A 17,841-nucleotide genomic window follows, 5' to 3' on the forward strand; every position below is an offset into this window, starting at 1 on the left:
ATCTCCGAAATTAGGAAAGTTACATTTTTGCCAGAATATTTAAGGCCCCGTTATTAAAGAAAACAAAATGGCCAGTATATTGCAGTGAAATCAAGTATTAGTGTAAATGGAAATTAACTTAAGATAAGAGAAGATAATATACTTGAGACCGAAATTCTGCTGTTCATTTTCATTTGTTCTATATGTTTGTAACAGTTTGAAAAACTTGTTCTGTCACTCTGCATAGGCCTATGAATATTCAATTAAATTGACTTGTGCATTCAGTGTGAACTAGATAATATAAAAAGGTACATTTTCCATTATTATGAAAGAAAAAGGCAACCTTTAAGCATAGGAATGAAAACCTCAATTTGTCTTATTTCTGTCTTCTTGCAGTTCAACTGACTAGTTTATCCTTTTCGTTTCGTGAAAGCAAGAATATGTATTTGGAACGGAAGAATAGGTGACTGAATATGATATCAGAAATGGGATGAAATCATATGCTGTACTTTCAGTAGCAGGTGTAAATTAAATACAAGAATTGTTTTAAACTATGTTTATCCCAGAGAAAAATTGATAAAAAGACTAATTTGATTTACAGTCGAAAGACTTTAGTAAGTTCAGAAGCCATAGCAAAAGAGGATAACCAGTAATCAATAAGTTAGAATGAAGAGTCTTAGTGGATCATGCTTTATAAGCCATTCTGGCTGTTCAGCAGTAGAATGGGCTTTAAAGTCTAATGAAAACATATATTTGGGTGTGTAAAGCATAGTTTTAGCTTGAAAATCTGCGTCCAATCTTTTTATTTGTTTTAATGTGTTTTATCCTCAATTTCTGTTTATAATGATAATTTCATATGCATCGTCAAGGATTGTATGATTTATATTTTATTTGATGCTATTGAAAGTTAAGATCTTTATTTTAAAAAGTAAATTTTCAAATAAAATAAGCCTAAAGCAATTCATGCCCCAGCTAGAACAGTTTTGTTGTGTTGCTGTTTAGATCTAAAGTATTATGTACTGAAATTATCTTGTTATAATAAAATTAGATATAATTGCTCTTTTATAGCTAAAAGGTTGGAACTTTTTTTACCAAAACATTGCAGTTTTAGTGACCAGAAAGTCCTTTTTTAAGTCCTTTGAAATCATCCTTTGGCACAAAGATGCCCAAAGAATATGTGAGCAATGTGGACATCTTAATTGTACCAAAATATTTCACTTCATCTACGGCATTTTTTTTATACTCGGAGAACTGTAATTGACAGTAAAGCTAATTATTAAGTATGCCAAAAACATATATGAATGATAGTCTAGATATTTTTCATTTATTTTATATATGACTAATACTGTAATTTATTACAGGTAGTTGTTTATTACTCTTTAAGACTGCTGTTAGCACCAGTAGTGGAGTCTATTATATTATTGGATCGTCTGCTCTTTCTGTATGAGAATGGTAAGTACAAACATAGTGATATATATTCTGATAATCGAAGACAATCAACAAAATTCTAGCTTTCCCTCATGATAAAACATTTTATTTTCAAAACTACCAAATTGATTCAGCAAATCCTATCTTGAAATAATTAAAACACGTGTATTTTATTTTTTAATATGACTAAGTCTAGGATATTATATTCCAAATTGTTATAACTAATAAGAGTGATAGTTATAAGAAGACTTCTTTTCTCGGAGTCAATATACTGTATGTCCTATCAGACAATTACATTTATTATGTATATTTCTCTAACAAGAACATCTACAATTGATCATACCAGTACACAAACCTTTTTCTTCACTTCATCTTTTATCCTTATATGATCTTCATACATTTTTTTTTTACCTGCTCGTATCATCTGTCATGATCCAAATTGCTGTCATTAACCTGATTATACAGTACTTTAGAATAAAGATTAACTTATCAAAGATTAAAGCAAAATTGGTATACTTTATTGCACATTATTGTAATGAAAAAATAAAGTAAAAGATATTTATTAGAACTTGATCACAACAAATTCTTCAAATCTAATATTTTGAAATATATCATTGAAGTCCAAAAATCTAGTAAGAGAGAATTTCAATAGTTATTGATGAGGCAAAACCTAGTGTAAGATACAAAACGGTTTTTGAACATTCTTAAACAGGGGAAGTTCATGTAAGGACAACAACTATGTTACACAAAATTATCATTAAAGTAGGTAGTAGCCTGTTGAAAGTAGGAGGGACAAATGAGCTAAGGAAGTGGTATGTAAATAATACTTAAAACTAACAGAAATGAAAGAAAACAGCTAACAGAAATGAAAGAAAACAGCTAACAGAAATGAAAGAAAACATTTCTGTTGTTCATGCACAGTATTCGGGAATCTAGATACTGTATGTATAAGATTTGTAGAGCACTGGCAGCATTTTCGCCAATGAAGAGGTTCTCCTTGCACATTGTGCTAGTATCCAATATCTAAGCCTAAATATGGAAGGAACATCAGAAGTGTGGTTCTAATTTACTTAACGTTGTTGAATAATCTTTATTTTATTTTTCTTTTGCGTGAGTTGCAACCAGTAGACAGGCCACATTGTTTTTGTATTTGCTAATTTCTGCAAAAAGACAATATATAATCTATGTATATACCTGGAGAATTAAATATATTGGAATTTGGAAGTAGAATGGGACAGTTTGGTACTTAGAGATTATTCATTTTGCCTGATCATTCGATCAGGATGTTTGGTAGAAGTGGCTACAGATCTCAAAACCATTGCCTCTGAGGCCAGTAAGGGACTACCATGATAATTCTTGCATCCCTAGATGACATGAACTTGTTCATCAATTAGGATATAGAGGCAAGCCTTGGAAAAGTCTAAAAATCCAGGTTCAACCATTCTTACATGACTTCCACTGCTAAAGCCACAGGATCCTTCACTGGAGAGTAGGTGTTCTCAATCTTTTGATATAGAGGTTGCAAACATATGTGTTCTGTTTTCCCGATACTTTCCACAGATTCTGGCAAAATGGGGTATTCAGAAATCATTCCATATACAGCAATTAGGATTTCAACTCTGCTAATCCACAAGCACGCTCCTGTTTCCAAAAATAAATTAAAGCAGAAAAGTCATTCCTGGTTTTCGACCAATAAAAGGGATCTTGCTCTATAAGGAACAATTCGTTTTTATCTGAACCATCCTTGTTTTCGTATATATGCAGGAGGAGTTGTGTTGCCAATATGCACACCAATGACATTCCCTAACTCAAAACTTTTGACTTGAAATAATGCCCTCTTAATTAGAGAATGCCTTGACGCAGTCATGTGGTTTCTTCATATTGTTGAAGAATTGTGACGGGCAAGAGGGCTCTCGAACTTGGGGAAATTGCTCCCCAAGTTGGAATCTAAATTTCTGTCCCTTTCCTCTATTCCTTCTGCTCAATATTACTTTGACCTTCTAATTTTATCAAATTTCTTTTGTCTTGCTATCCTAACTCTATGAGTATTATTTATCTTAAGTTTATATATATATATATATATATATATATATATATTTATAATATTTATTTTATTTGTTCATTTATTTATTCATTTATTTATTTTTATTTTATTTAAATGGCGTGGACATTTCCACATTCGTTATTACTGCCTGCTTAGTTGAATGGGAGAAGGGATCACGGTTGGGAGGTGTTTGCATTCAAAGCTATATATGAGAGTATTGGCTGATCTCAGTCGTCCTGAAGATGGTTTGGACCTTTTTGCTTGGGGTAGGACTCTCGGCTTTTGGCCGGAAGCCCATCAATACAAATATGGGGAGGATGATTCCATAGTTTCTTGGTCTCAGTCCTAACAGGCGGGTGCAGCTAACACCTGTGCCTCTATATCTGTTTTGATGCTATCCTTCGGGTAGGGTATGGAGTGGACCATCTGGGAAGTATACTCTCATTGCGCCAATAGTGGATAATGCAAATTTCCTTTCCAGCGTATGATACTTTCTTAAGACCTCATTTAAGATGTCTTCCAAAAATAATCCATAGTTTTCTCCATTTTGCAATGGAATTGTTAGTGTTAAAGGGCCAAATATGAAGAACTTAAGATCCAAGTGTTTCGGAACTAGGCATTATTTTAGGCTTTTTAAAACCTGGTAAGGACAAGTTTTTAGCAGCAAGTTATAGGCCAATTACATTGACATCTTGTTTATGTAAAATCATGGAGAAGATGGTCAATGCAAGGTTGATGTGGTACTTTGATAAGAAGGGTATTTTATCACCCATTCAATGTGGATTCAGAAAAATGCATTCAACGACTGAAGTGTTGATACGACTTAAGTCCTCTATTTTTAAAGCGTTTGCTTCCAAACAGCACCATGTGACAGTCTTTTTTTTACCTTGAAAAGGCATATGATACCACTTGGAGATATGGTATACTTAAAACAATTCATGAATTGGGATCGAGAGGAGAGCTGCCACTATTTATTCAGGCATTTCTTTCACATAGAGTTTTTCAAGTGAAAGTGGGGGAAACTCTATCAGAGAGTCAATGCTAGGAAGAGGGAGTTCCTCAGGGTAGTGTGCTGAGTGTAACCCTTTTTGCACTAGCAATTGATGGGATATCCTCAGCCATTCCCCGGGATATTCTCTCAACATTATTTGTGGATAATCTCTCCATATCATTTGCTGGAGCTAGAATGGCAATGGATGAGAGAAAAATACAGCTCTCAATTGACAAAATTATCCAGTGGGCCGATATGAATGGATTTAAGTTCTCGACAAGTAAATCTACTATTGTACATTTCTGTCATATCCGGGGAGCACATCCAGACCCGGATATATACATTAAAGGTCAACGGATCCCATGTGTAGGGGAAGCTAAAATTTTAGGTTTGATATTTGATTGTAGACTTACATGGGTTTCTCACTGTTACTATCTTAAAATCGTTACAGGTTTTTTTAATAAACAAAATAAATATCAACAAAATCGATTGAAATATATACACGAAAAAAAAACACTTAACACGTTTATTCACAAACTTACAAAGAAAACTAATGTTACTTCTTCGGTTACTTTAACTGACAAATCAAACCAACCAAACCATCAACAGAAAGGGGGAACAGTCAATAAGGACCAAAACATCAACAGAAAGGGGGAACAGTCATTAAGGTAGAAATACTTAAGAATAGCTTTCTTCAGCTGCTGACACGATACTGGTATGGAGACTTCAGGCTTGAGAACATTGCAGAAGGGCGGCTGAAGTTCAGATGAAACTAGCACAATAACCGGACTCAAAGACGTCACAAAGGGGTGGCATCAAGATAACACATCAGAGGTCTTCTTCCAAGAATTCGATGATACTATTGAAGTAAGGCTTGAGAACGTTGCAGGAGGGCGGCTGAAGTTCAGATGAAACTGGCACGATGACCAGATTCGAAGACGTCATAAAAGGGGTGGCATCAAGAAGGGACATCAGAGGTCTTCTTCCAAGGATTTGATGAAACTGTTGAACGAAGGCAGGCTGCAGGCAGTGTTGGCTACTTGTCAAAAGCAGGGAGGGCTGGCTGCTTCAATTTGTCTCTTCTTATCGGCCATAACAGGATCTTTTGGAGATAGGCTTTTATTGTCTGAAGGGAAGGTTAGGATTTGGCCCTATTAGACTTTTGGTCTTCTCTGTTTCTTTTCTCACTAGGACTTCAATCTTATATGCTTCGGCCATAGTTCCTCTCTTGTCTTATGTCCTGTCCTATCTCCCTTGGACAATCTCCTCTTGAAGTTTATATACCCATGTATGGGAGGAGTTAATCACAGTGGACAGTGGTCATCTCCATAGGCGTTTTTTTTAACAATTCTGCATCTCTTTTGGCTTCCTCAAAAACACCCACTTCGATCACGCCATGGAAGCTTCTAGAAGAAATTTCTGATGCAATCCGGACCACGTGTCAAGTCGTACCAAAAGGACCGCACGTGTCCTTCCATGATGACATATATCCTAAACAAGGATTTCCCTCAGGCTTGGTTTCTCAAAATATGCAGACTCCACTAATTAAGACGATGACATCTTGGTCAAACAAGACTGTTTCCTTATCACGGCAGGCACTCTCGGTGAGGCTTGGTTTACTTCCAAAATGCTGATGAAAATGAAGAGATGACAGGATTGCCCAAACAATGTCACAGTCGAATCTCGTCTTGTCTTGCTGCTCACACTAGGAATAGATATTTTTGTTTCATTATATCCTTTTAAAAGTATTGTATCTACCCATGACACTCACCTAAAAGCGTTAAAAGCTAAATGGGTTGAGGCTCTGAATCTTTTAAAAGTATTGTCCCATACATCATGGGGGCAGACTGCAATACTATTTTAAAATTACACAAGGCCTTGATTTTTTCCAAAATTAGTTATGGATGTGAAATATACTCCTCAGCTACCCCAAGCCGACTAAAGATATTAGATTCAATACATCATGCTGGTATTAGATTGTCCACAGGAACGTTTAGAACCTTACCTATCCTAAGTCTCCTTGTTGATGCTGGAGAGTTACCTCTAGACCTTTACCGAATGTCTTCAATTATTCGGTATTGGTTTAGATGGCAAAGACTCCCTAATTTTTTAGCCTTTCAGACTGCAAGCACTGTAAGGTACCCAACATACTTTGAGTTCCATCCAAAATCTCCTCAACCTTATGGCTTTCAGGTGAAACAATTATTAAACAGTCTGGATATAATTAGAAGTAAGGTACTTCCTTTCAAGGTATCATCAACGCCTGCATGGAAATTACCAGAGATATCTTTTTGTAAATACTTTATTGGAGTTAAGAAGAATATGACTGACCTAGAAGCCAGGTCTCTTTTTATGGAACATGTTGAAGAACATAAGAGGATCGACTTTTATATATACTGATGGCTCCAAATCTGATGCTAACGTTCGATTTGGAGTACATAGTAATGGTTTTAATTTAGGGGTGCACTTCCTCTAACAGTTTCCATATTTACTGCCGAACTGTATGGCATATTAACTGCTATTGAGAAAATAGCGTTGGAGAAGGAGGGTAATTTTACAATTTTTAGTGATGCAAGGAGTGTTCTTCAAGCTTTAGAAGTTTTTAATTCTAGTAACCCTCTAGTTTTGAAGATTTTAGAATGGCTTTTTATTATTGGACGGAGAGGTATGATGGTTCGATTTTGTTGGGTTCCAGCACATGTAGGTGTGTCTGGGAATGAGAAGGCAGATTCACTGGCAAAGAATGCCGCATCCGAGTTGCTGCCAAGAAGGTATCCCATTCCGTGTATTGATTTCCTACCTAACATCAAGAAATTGCTTTGCAATAAATGGCAATAGCACTGGAATAGTCTAGATGACAATTAAATGAGAGAAGTAACAAATGTTATATCACCTTGCAGGTAAAACATGATGCCTCAAAATGGGAGATGTCTCTTTGTCGTCTCCGTATTGGTCACACTCGATTGACAAACGAGTTACTGCTCAAGGGCAAACACCAACCGTATTATGATGACTGTTTAGTACCTCTAACAGTGAGGCATTTGTTGACCGAATGCCCCAATTATAATAACTTAAGGAATAGATATTTGTTTGAGGCTCGAGGGGAGAGTGGCAGGTTCATTCTTGCCAAGATTCTTAGACATGATGTGTCCTACTATGCAAGTGGCATTTTTAGATTTATTTTAGAAGCAGATCATTTGAAAACTATTTAACTTTTATAATGACAATCAAATTTTACTGTTTTAATTGAATATTCTTTTATTTTATATATATATATATATATATATATATATATATATATATATATATATATACACACATATATATATACACACACATACATATATATATATATATACACACATATATATATACACACACATACATATAAGCTAAATGATATTGGCGCCAATGACCTTAGATGTCAGGATGCCTGAAAACTTTAAATCAATCAATCAATCTTGAAATAATGCTTGAAAACTGTCAACAACGCTGGGAATTGATTTATAGAGCAAACATTTTCAGTGACCACTAACCCAACTTATGGAAGATTCTCTGGAGTAGTTCCCCATCATTAGTGGAAATTATGATTGAACAGATTTATATCTGGGACCTTTAGTGCCAAACTGACTTCTTGCAAAAGGCATAATTGATATTCCCATCAATGTATCATTGTCTCCTGTTCTAGACAAGGAGGTATAAAGATTTTTCTCAAGATTTCGATTCTTGTGCCAACGCATATTCAGAAGGATAATCAGTGTGTGAGCTGTCGCACCCTCTCTATTTGAATTGATGAAAAGTACTCACTCGCCATCCTTCTGAGGGCCTGCAACAAAATATGGTTTACAAGTTAAATGAGGGAGTGGAAAACAAATACATCAAGATCATTGTTATTTTATTTCTTTTTCCTTTACAAAGATTCATTCAGAAATAGGTTTACTTAAATAAAAAGATTATAATGTTGAAAGTTACATTAGAAGCCTGAATGTAAACATTTCTATGGATTATAAATTTGATCAATGCAACAACATTCATTATGACAGCACAGAGACCAGCCGGGGGTGGGGGGGAGGAGCGCATGTCCATATAAAGCAGCGTTCATAGTTATTACGACCCTTGTCAGGCTGTGGTGCAAGTTCTTATTGCACGATAAGAGAGGTCAGTTTTTATAAAATTACCCAACAGCAAATTGGTCAGCGGAAACAAAAACACTTGGGAATACTTAGCAATATTTATTAACAACAAAATTTAGAACAATCAGCCTTGTGGCTACCTAACAATTATAATTAACAGTTAACAAAATTTCTCCAACGTGAAACGCCACACGCTCAATGAGATAGAGTCACATAACTAAACAACAAAGTACGCAAAAAAATAATAATAAAAAAAATATATATTCTCACACACTTTGGGGCTGGATGAAACCACCCGCTGCTCCAACCAAAGTAGCGACTCAAATTTCACTCAGCTACCGTAGGAAGTGCAGCTCCACAGGACTCTTCATCAAAGGGAGGGAAATGGAACCCCAACCCCAAAAAAGGTAAAAAAATATCTTCTACCTTCTGCCTCCCTACATGTTACCACAAGCTCCAAAGCTCCCGCAACTACCTATGTCAAGGGTGCGTTGACAGCGGTATCTCTCCTGTGTCCCTTGATGCCGGGATTCCTACGTCGGCGCCGAGGACCACAGAAGAGAACACACAGGAATTACAAATCACCGCAGGCTACAGAAATGTACCTGCTTAAAGCCGTCAAATGTTGGCGTCCCAATCCTCTGAAATGCTCACATAAGCCAGCTGCTGCAGTAGGTCTGGGGAGTGGCGAGCTCAAACTATGTCTTCCAACAATCGAGTTCCTTGCACTTAAACACGGGTGTCTCTTCTCACCAAGGACTCGAAAAACACAGAAAAGAAACAAGCGTTAAACTAGACATTTATAAATCTTTAAGCGAGCGGGGAGGAGGTTAAAACAGCACTTAAAAAGGAAAAAAAAATAAATTTACTAATAAACCTTATTAAATAAACCTTATGCTAATTTTACATAAAACAAAAATGCAGTAACAAGGCTGGCATAAACAAAAGCAAAAATTACGTTAATACATAATACCTTCCTCCCCGAAGAAAAAAAAAAGTTTTTAAACAGAAAAATTATTTTTTTTTATATATATACAAATGGAAATGCACCTGTAAAGTAAGAACAATAAGTATAATGATGGAACAATAAACCTAAAACCAAACCGAAAGTACCCCTAAAGAATAAAAACCAAAAGCTTTATATAGCTTACCATTATTTTAAAGATCCAATATTTCCGTACTTAGTAAAAAATCTCCAATCCTATGGAAACAAACCTACCTAACTAAACCTAAATAAACTTACAGGCACGCCCACAGACATACACCTTAACATACAATACACCGGCTTTATAGTCCAAAAAGTCATGTATATTATTATACAATCAAAAGTCTTAGTATATCGGGACAAATCAATAATTAATTTAGAGGAACCTTTATAAAACAGAGTGTATACCACTCAAAGAAACCTCCTAAACTTTATCTACAAAGCTATTATTTAAACAGAACTACCTCCTAACAAATTTTTACCATACAACCTCAATGGAGAATCGAGCAAGACGGCATATTAGAAGGATCAGGCAAGCACACTAAATTCTAGAAAGGATGTCAGGAATTTTGTTGTCAGTCCCTTTAACATGTTTTATATCTAAATTGAATTCCTGCAGAAAAAGGGCACAGTGCAAAATCCTCGGGTTTGCTCCCTTCATCTGCTCGATGAAAACCAGAGGATTGTGATCCGTCCATATCTCAACCGGGAAAGAAAAATTTGTCACGTACGGCTTGAAATAGATAAGAGCGCGGACCAAAGAAAGAGCTTACTTTTCTATGGTGGAGTAACGTTTTTCCGCCGCCAGAAGCTTTTTACTATAGTAAGACAAAGGATGAACATCATCCTCCTTTCTCTGAAGAAGGACACCTCCAATGCCGACGTGACTGGCATCTATTGCTATAATAAAAGGCTTCTGAAAATCTAGGGAAGTCAAAATGGAGTTAGTAATTAATACTGATTTAAGTGTATTAAAAGATTCTTCACACTTATCCGACCACAAGAGCTTTTTTCCTTTTTCTTATAAACTAGTAAGAAGCTGAGCAAGATCAGAGTAATTACGCACAAATCTGCGGTAATAACCCGTCATGCCCAGCACTCTTCTTACCTCTCTTAACATTACCAGGCCTATTCAAATTTATAATTGCCTCGAGGTTAGCTTGTTTTGGAGCCACCTGACCTAAACCAACCTCGTGACCCAAATAACAAACCTTGGCCTGGCCCAATTCGAACTTAGCCAAATTAACAACTAAACCTGCAGACCCAAGGGCTTCAAAAACCTTACATAACCTTAACATATGGGTATCCTAGTCATTACTATATACTACCAAGTTATCAATATAAATTTCCACTCCTTCCAAACCACAATCTACCCTATTCATGAGCCTTTGAAAAGTACATGCAGCATTTTTCATTCCAAAAGGCATAACCTTACACTCGTCTAGGCCAAACGGCGTGACAAATGCGGATATTTCACGAGCTCGGTCGGACAATGGAATCTGCCAATAACCCTTTAAAAGATCCAGCTTTGTAATAAATTTGGCAGAACCAATCCGATCCAGACAGTCATCAATATGAGGGAGAGGAAAAGAATCATTTTTCCTATTGGTGTTCACTTTACGTTAGTCTACACACATGCAGAGCTTACCATCTGCTTTCTTTACTAATATAATAGGAGAAAACCCAGGGACTTACAGATGGTTGAACAAGGTTATGTTTCAACATATACTCTACCTCCTTACTGACCAAATCCCTTTTTACTGGGTTCAGCTGGTAAGGACTTTGATTCACAAGGGAAGCATCACCTACATCAATGACATGACTCAAAATATTTGTCCTACCTGGAGCATCCAGAAAAAGATCTGAAAAGGAATAGATTGAATTAAGCACATCCTCCCGTTTGGTAACATCTAAATGATCTAAACTACTTTTTAACATCAAATTTTGCATCTTTTCACCCAATGCATCCAAAGGAAACTGACACCCTAACTCGTCAGAGTCCTCGGGAGGCACATCCAATACCACAGACACAGGCTCGGACACTATTGCTAATGGATCACCTTGCTTACTAATATAAGGTTTCAGACAATTAACATGAAATATTCTACAATTACGGCTTGAACCGGGAGCCTCAATTTCATAGTTAACCTCTGACAGTTTCCTCGAAACCTTCCAAGGGCCCTTATATCTTGGTTCGAGAAAACTAACCGGGTCCATACTCAGCACAAAAACCAACTCCCATGGTTCAAATGAACGTACCTTTACCTTTTTGTCAAAGTTATTCATTACTGCCTGGGACCGTTCCAAATTTGTCCTGGCAAACTTCCAGGCACTAACCATTCTTCCTTTCAAGTCTTCCACAAACCTTTTAACATTTATTTCCTCCTTCTGGTTGGATTTGAGCATTTCAAAAACAATTTCCAGTGGTCCACGAACCTTGTTCCCAAATACCAACTCGAAAGGAGCTACACCAGTGGAAGAGTTAGGGTGATTCCTGATAGCAAAGAGGGCAAAAGGGAGGGCTTTATCCCAGTCACTTTCATGATCATAACAATGTTTCTTTAGGACAAACTTGAGGGTTTGATGGAACCTTTCCACCACCCCTTGACTCTCCGGGTGATAAGGTTACGCTGGTAACGTGCTGAATGGCCAGTTCAGCACACTTAGCCCTAAATACCTTACTTTTGAAATTCGTTCCGCAGTCGGTCTGAATTACACGAGGGAGACCATACCTGGAAAAGAAATCCATTAATTTTTCAAAGACAACTTTGGAAGTAATACGCCTCATAGGTATAGCTTTAGGAAAGCGAGAGGCTCTATCTATGATAGTAAATTTACGTACCCTTTTTGAGTTTTTGGTAAGGGACCTACCACATCAATTACTAACTCAGAAAATGGATCACCTATAGCAGGTATGGGATGCAACAGATCTTTAGGGATCCCCTGATTTGGTTTACCCATAACCTGACAAGTCTCACACTCTCTGATAAACTTCTTCACACTCAATTTAATTCCAGACCACCAAAACTACTTAGCCAGGCTATGAAATGATTTTAACGCACCCAAATGACCTGAAAAAAAAATTATTGTGAGCTAATTCCAAAACAGAATTTCGGAATTGAAAAGGTACCACAAACTGTTCCACCCGACCAGTTTTATTCAAATTATCAGTTGTGGGACAACTATACCTATATAATAAGCCCTTTACAACTCTAAACCTAGGTTTAGTCAGATCCTCAACATCACCCAAATCAAAATTGGATTCATCTTTTTGAGCTTTAATAAAAGCAGCTCTATCCCAATCAAGTTTCATATTAACTACATCACTACAACGACTCTCTACTGGCCCAGGCCTTAAAACATCTAACTCTACACTACTTAACATTAAGTCATCATCGCTCTCCACATCAAGTAAATTAGCAGCTTTTACTGCGGACCGAGTCATTACAGCCACAGGACTAGCATTTACTGGTGTTATAGGGAACAACTCCCGTCCTTCACTATCAAGCATATCATTTCCTAGGATACCATCAATACCCGGGATAGGTAGACTATTCACCTCAGCCAACTCAATGACACAATCATATCTTGGAAAAGACATGTGGACATTAACCAAAGGAGCGGACACAACTGAATTCTGAAAACCTCCCAACAATACAAAATTTCCAGTATATTTTTCAAAACCATTTAGAGCGCTCTTCAGGACTAACGACCGGGCAGAACCAGTGTCCCTAAAAAACTTCACCTGGACAACACGAGAGTCAAAAATCAACTTTCCAGGCTACACATATTTGTTGTACTTGGGTCACAATTGGTGATTAGGAGCATTAGGCTTACTACTGTTTACTAAACTACTCCTATCTACTACAGGTCTGTCTACAGGACTACTGATACTAACCTCTGACTTATCATGCACCAAGGCTACAGGACTTTGATTATTACGTTGTAGGTACATCCTACGAGCATTACACTGGTTTTGGAAATGCCCGGGCTTGTTGCATCAAAAACAGCTTTCTTTACGGCCTGAGCTTCTATTTCCATTATACCTGTTATTTCCCCCACCTGCGAAGTCTCTATTAGCAAAAACATTAGGGGGAGGAGGACCTCCTTGGCCTCTACCCACATCCCTATCACCTGCAAAAGAATTAGAATTAATATTACCATTCTTAGGGATATGGGGAGTCAACGAGGAGGTTTCCCCTCTCCTACCACTATTAGGGGAGCAAGATGTTTGATTATCTAAAGTCTTATATGTAAAACTACCGCTACCAGAATGGTGACTCAATACAAATTCATCCGCTAACTGAGCGGCACTATTCAATTTCACACTTTTTACCTCCTCCAGGTGAACTCTCAACTCCCTGCTACAAGCCTTCTTGAACTCCTCAAGGAGCAACAGTTCACGTAACGCAGCGAAAGTGACTATCTGACGACTTTTCAGCCAGTCGTCGAACTGTTCCTCTTTGACACTCGCAAACTCCACGAAAGACTGAATAGGGTTTTTCGTATAGTTGCGAAACCGGAGGCGGGAGGCCTCAGGGACCAAATTGTAAGACATTAAAATTAGGGCTTTTACCTTATGGTAATCCCAAGCTACTCCCTCCTCCAAGGCATTATACACCCGCATTGCCTTGTCCACTAACCTACACTGTATTAATACAATCCACATGCCTGTAGGCCAAGACAATCGGGAGGCCACAAGCTCAAATGCCTTGAAGATCTCAGGGACATTCTTTTTCATCAAACACCGGCACCAATTTTAGTGCAACAGATCTTGGAAGGTTTCTTTAGGGGAACTAATCAAATTGGCGCCCTGCAACCTAGCCATCTCTATATTTGATTTCGCTATCTCTAACTCATGACACCTTACCCGCTCGTTCTCCTCAAACTCTATTTGTATTCCTTCTCCTCCTTGGAGTCACCCAATGCATTATCAGTGGCCAGAGATTTGAAGGGTACAGAATTGGGGGGGGGAGGCTAAGAACAGATTAGAGGACACATTACCCCGACCCTTGGGAAAATTTGCTGGACCCTCATAAATGGTACCTATGACAGGAGGATCCTCAAACAGAGTTAGACCAGCCCTCATACTTACTTTGTCCTCTTCTAAACCCTCACTCACACTCTCTTCATCATCACCAATTACCTCACTCTCACTCACTGAATGTTCAGCTTCAGCTAACTCTTGTTTTATTTTATCCCTAACTGCTACCAATATCTATGCTCTGGTGTCCGTCGTCTTCCGCGGAACACCCAACCACTCAGCACACTCAGCTAATTGTTTCTTACCTAGCAGGGGCAAATACTTGAGGCAGTCAACTGACCCCAAAAATTCAGCTGGATCAAAAACAAATAACTCCATTTCGTAAATAAAAACAAATTCAGGGAGAAAGGCAATACTAAAACAAAAAAATAAATATTGAAGAGTCCACCCGAGTGTCGCTCCACCAACCAAAATACCGGATACCCTGAGCTCTCTATCCTGTCACGGTCGCCAAATATGTTACGACCCTCGTTGGGCCGTGGTGCAAGTTCTTATTGCACGATAAGAGAGGTCAGTGTTTATAAAAATTCCCAACAGCAAATTAGTCAGTGGAAACGAAAACACTTGGGAAAACTTACCAATATTTATTAACAACAAAATTTAGAACAGTCAGCCTTGTGACTACCTAACAATTAGAATTAACAATTAATAAAATTTCCCCAACATGAAACACCACACTCTCAATGAGATAGAGTTAGGTAACTAGACAACAAAGCACGCAAAAAAAAAATGAAAATATATATATATTCTCACTCTTTGGGGCTGGGTGAAACCACCCTTGCTCCAACCTAAGTAGCAACTCCAATTTCACTCAGCTACCATAGGGAGTGCAGTTCTGCAGGACTCTTCATCAAAGGGAGGGAAATGGAGCCCCAACCCAAAAAAAAGGTAAAAAATATATCTTACCCAGAAACTGCCTCCCTACATGTCACCAAGAGCTCCAAAGCTCCCGCAACTGCATATGTCGAGGATGCATTGAGGGCAGTATCTCTCCGGCTTCCACCTTGATGCCGGGATTCCTACGTCGGTGCCGAGGACCGCAGAAAAGAACACACAGGAATTACAAATCACCGCAGGTGGCAGAAATGCACCTGCTTAAAGCCGTCAAACGTTGGCGTCGCAATCCTCTGAAATGCTTACATAAGCCAGCTGCTGCATTAGGTCCGGGGAGTGGCGAGCTCGAACTGTGTCTTCAAACAATCGAATTCCTTGCACGTAAAAACAAGTGTCTCTTTTCTCACCAAGGACTCGAAAAACACAGAAAAGAAAGAAGCGTTAAACTAGACACATAAATCTTCAAGTGTTGGGCCGAGGTTAAAACAGCATTTAAAAAGAAAAGAAAATTAAATTTACAAATGAAACCTTATTAACTAAACCTTATGCTAATTTTACATAAAACAAAAATGCAGTAACAAGGCTGAGGTAAACAAAAGCAAACATTATGTTAATACATAATGATAGTCAATTAGCACACGAGATATTTTCCTATATTAATTACATTTATTATACAAAACATTCTTTATACTTATTAACACTGTTAAAGCTATTATTAGAATCACTATAGACACAAAAACTCCACTACAGTTTATTATGAGAGGTATGCAAATCTACATGTGATTTATGCATGGTAAGTATATCATGACTAAACTTCTAGATGTAACAGATTGAGATGCAATAGAGAAGAATGAAACTTGGGCATGTCCCTATTCATACTCTATTCAAATATCGGGCTATTATAAGTTTTCAGGTGATCCAATGACGCGTTTCCACATCAAAATAATTATTCCACCTGGTTATCTGACGATGCATTTAAAACATCATCCAATACTTATTTTACAGAAAATTTCAGCATAGATGCAAGCGTAAACCTATAAAAACGAGTCACCACGCATATGATGGCTGGTTATCGCGCATTTGTAGGAGGCCTCCTCCCATCGATCACGTCATCTCAGCATTTTGCAAGTTTGGCTGTTCTTGCTTTTGCTCATGGAAATCATTTTTGGATTCTTTTTGCAGGTTTATGCTGTAATTATTGCTTGATGGTGTTTTCCAGTATTTGTAGAGTGTACGTGAATACTTTTAAATAGTTTTTGTGTTTTAACATGAATAATCATCTGAGTGCTTGGCCTAGTTTGGCTCTGTTTGCTCACCCATGAAAAACGTGCTTGGAATCTTTTTTGTGGATCGTGTTTTTCATTTTTTTAGCCAATTATTGCTTGGCTGTTCTCAAGTTTTTCTTAAGTGATCATGAATACCTGTAAAGAGTTTTCATTTTTTTTCGGATTCAAGTAAAAAATGTGAAATTGTTTATTCAACATGGCTATGCTTAACCCTAAATGTGATATCACTTTCAGTAATTTTCAGAGCTTGTTGTTCAAGGATAACAATGATGGGGCTATCGCTGATAACACTGCAGCTTCCCTTGGCAAAATGCTTCTGCAAAAGTGCAGCTTGCTAGATCAGAAGGCAGAACGTAGTGGCAGATCTGATGAAGAAATGGTGCTGGTCAAAGACAAGGTCTTGGTTGAAGAAAAAAGACCCTGTTGTTGTCGTGCCCATGAAAAAACCCTCACATCTCATCCAAGCCTGCTATTGTTTACGCCAAAAGAGATTATGCCTTCACACCCATTGGCCTCACTCGCCTCAACCTCCCCCACTTTGATCCAGCAGCCATCGACTTAGCGTGACTTTGCCTTTTTTCCGTCGACCTCCCATGTGAAATCGTTCTACAGCTGACACTTTCCCAAATGTGTCATTTAGAAGATGTTGTTTAGAAACAACGAGAATGAAGGGCTCGATTTCAACGGGTCAGATGGAAGCAGCCGGTTCAATGTAGGCCTGCCAAGCATCTCAGACAGACGATTCCTCAGATGGTATGGGGACTATTTTTTTCAACCTATACCTACTATTCAAGGCAGGGTTGGCAGGGGTCAGGTGAACAGACAGACACAAGGTTTTTGAGATAGACACCATGGCGGCAGAGGGAGAGTGCAGCACGTGCCCATGAATCACCTGAAGAGCAGGATAGGGAAACAGGCTGGACTTTGAATCCTTCTCCTCCTACTACACTTCCTTTCACAGGAGCACCTGAGATACTTCCAGATCTGACATGCCTCTCTTGGGCACTGGATTTCATTCAGATGTTCTTCACGAGATTTCTGTTTGTATACATAGTGTAATAAACAAATATTTTCACAGAACAACAATTTTCCGGCATATCGGTATCTGTCCCTACCC

At 37.9% G+C, this 17,841-nt stretch overlaps 1 protein-coding gene across 1 annotated transcript in view; it reads left to right on the forward strand.

Moving 5' to 3' along the window:
• LOC137625660 (uncharacterized) overlaps positions 1-17,841 on the forward strand; it is a 533,194-nt gene that overhangs the window by 458,138 nt on the left and 57,215 nt on the right. The window contains exon 11 of the mRNA XM_068356570.1: positions 1,341-1,431. Coding sequence (XP_068212671.1) covers positions 1,341-1,431 — 91 coding nt within the window. The remainder of the gene's footprint in view (positions 1-1,340; positions 1,432-17,841) is intronic.

Source organism: Palaemon carinicauda, chromosome 32 (genome assembly GCF_036898095.1).
Source record: "Palaemon carinicauda isolate YSFRI2023 chromosome 32, ASM3689809v2, whole genome shotgun sequence".
Classification (NCBI taxonomy): domain Eukaryota; kingdom Metazoa; phylum Arthropoda; class Malacostraca; order Decapoda; family Palaemonidae; genus Palaemon; species Palaemon carinicauda.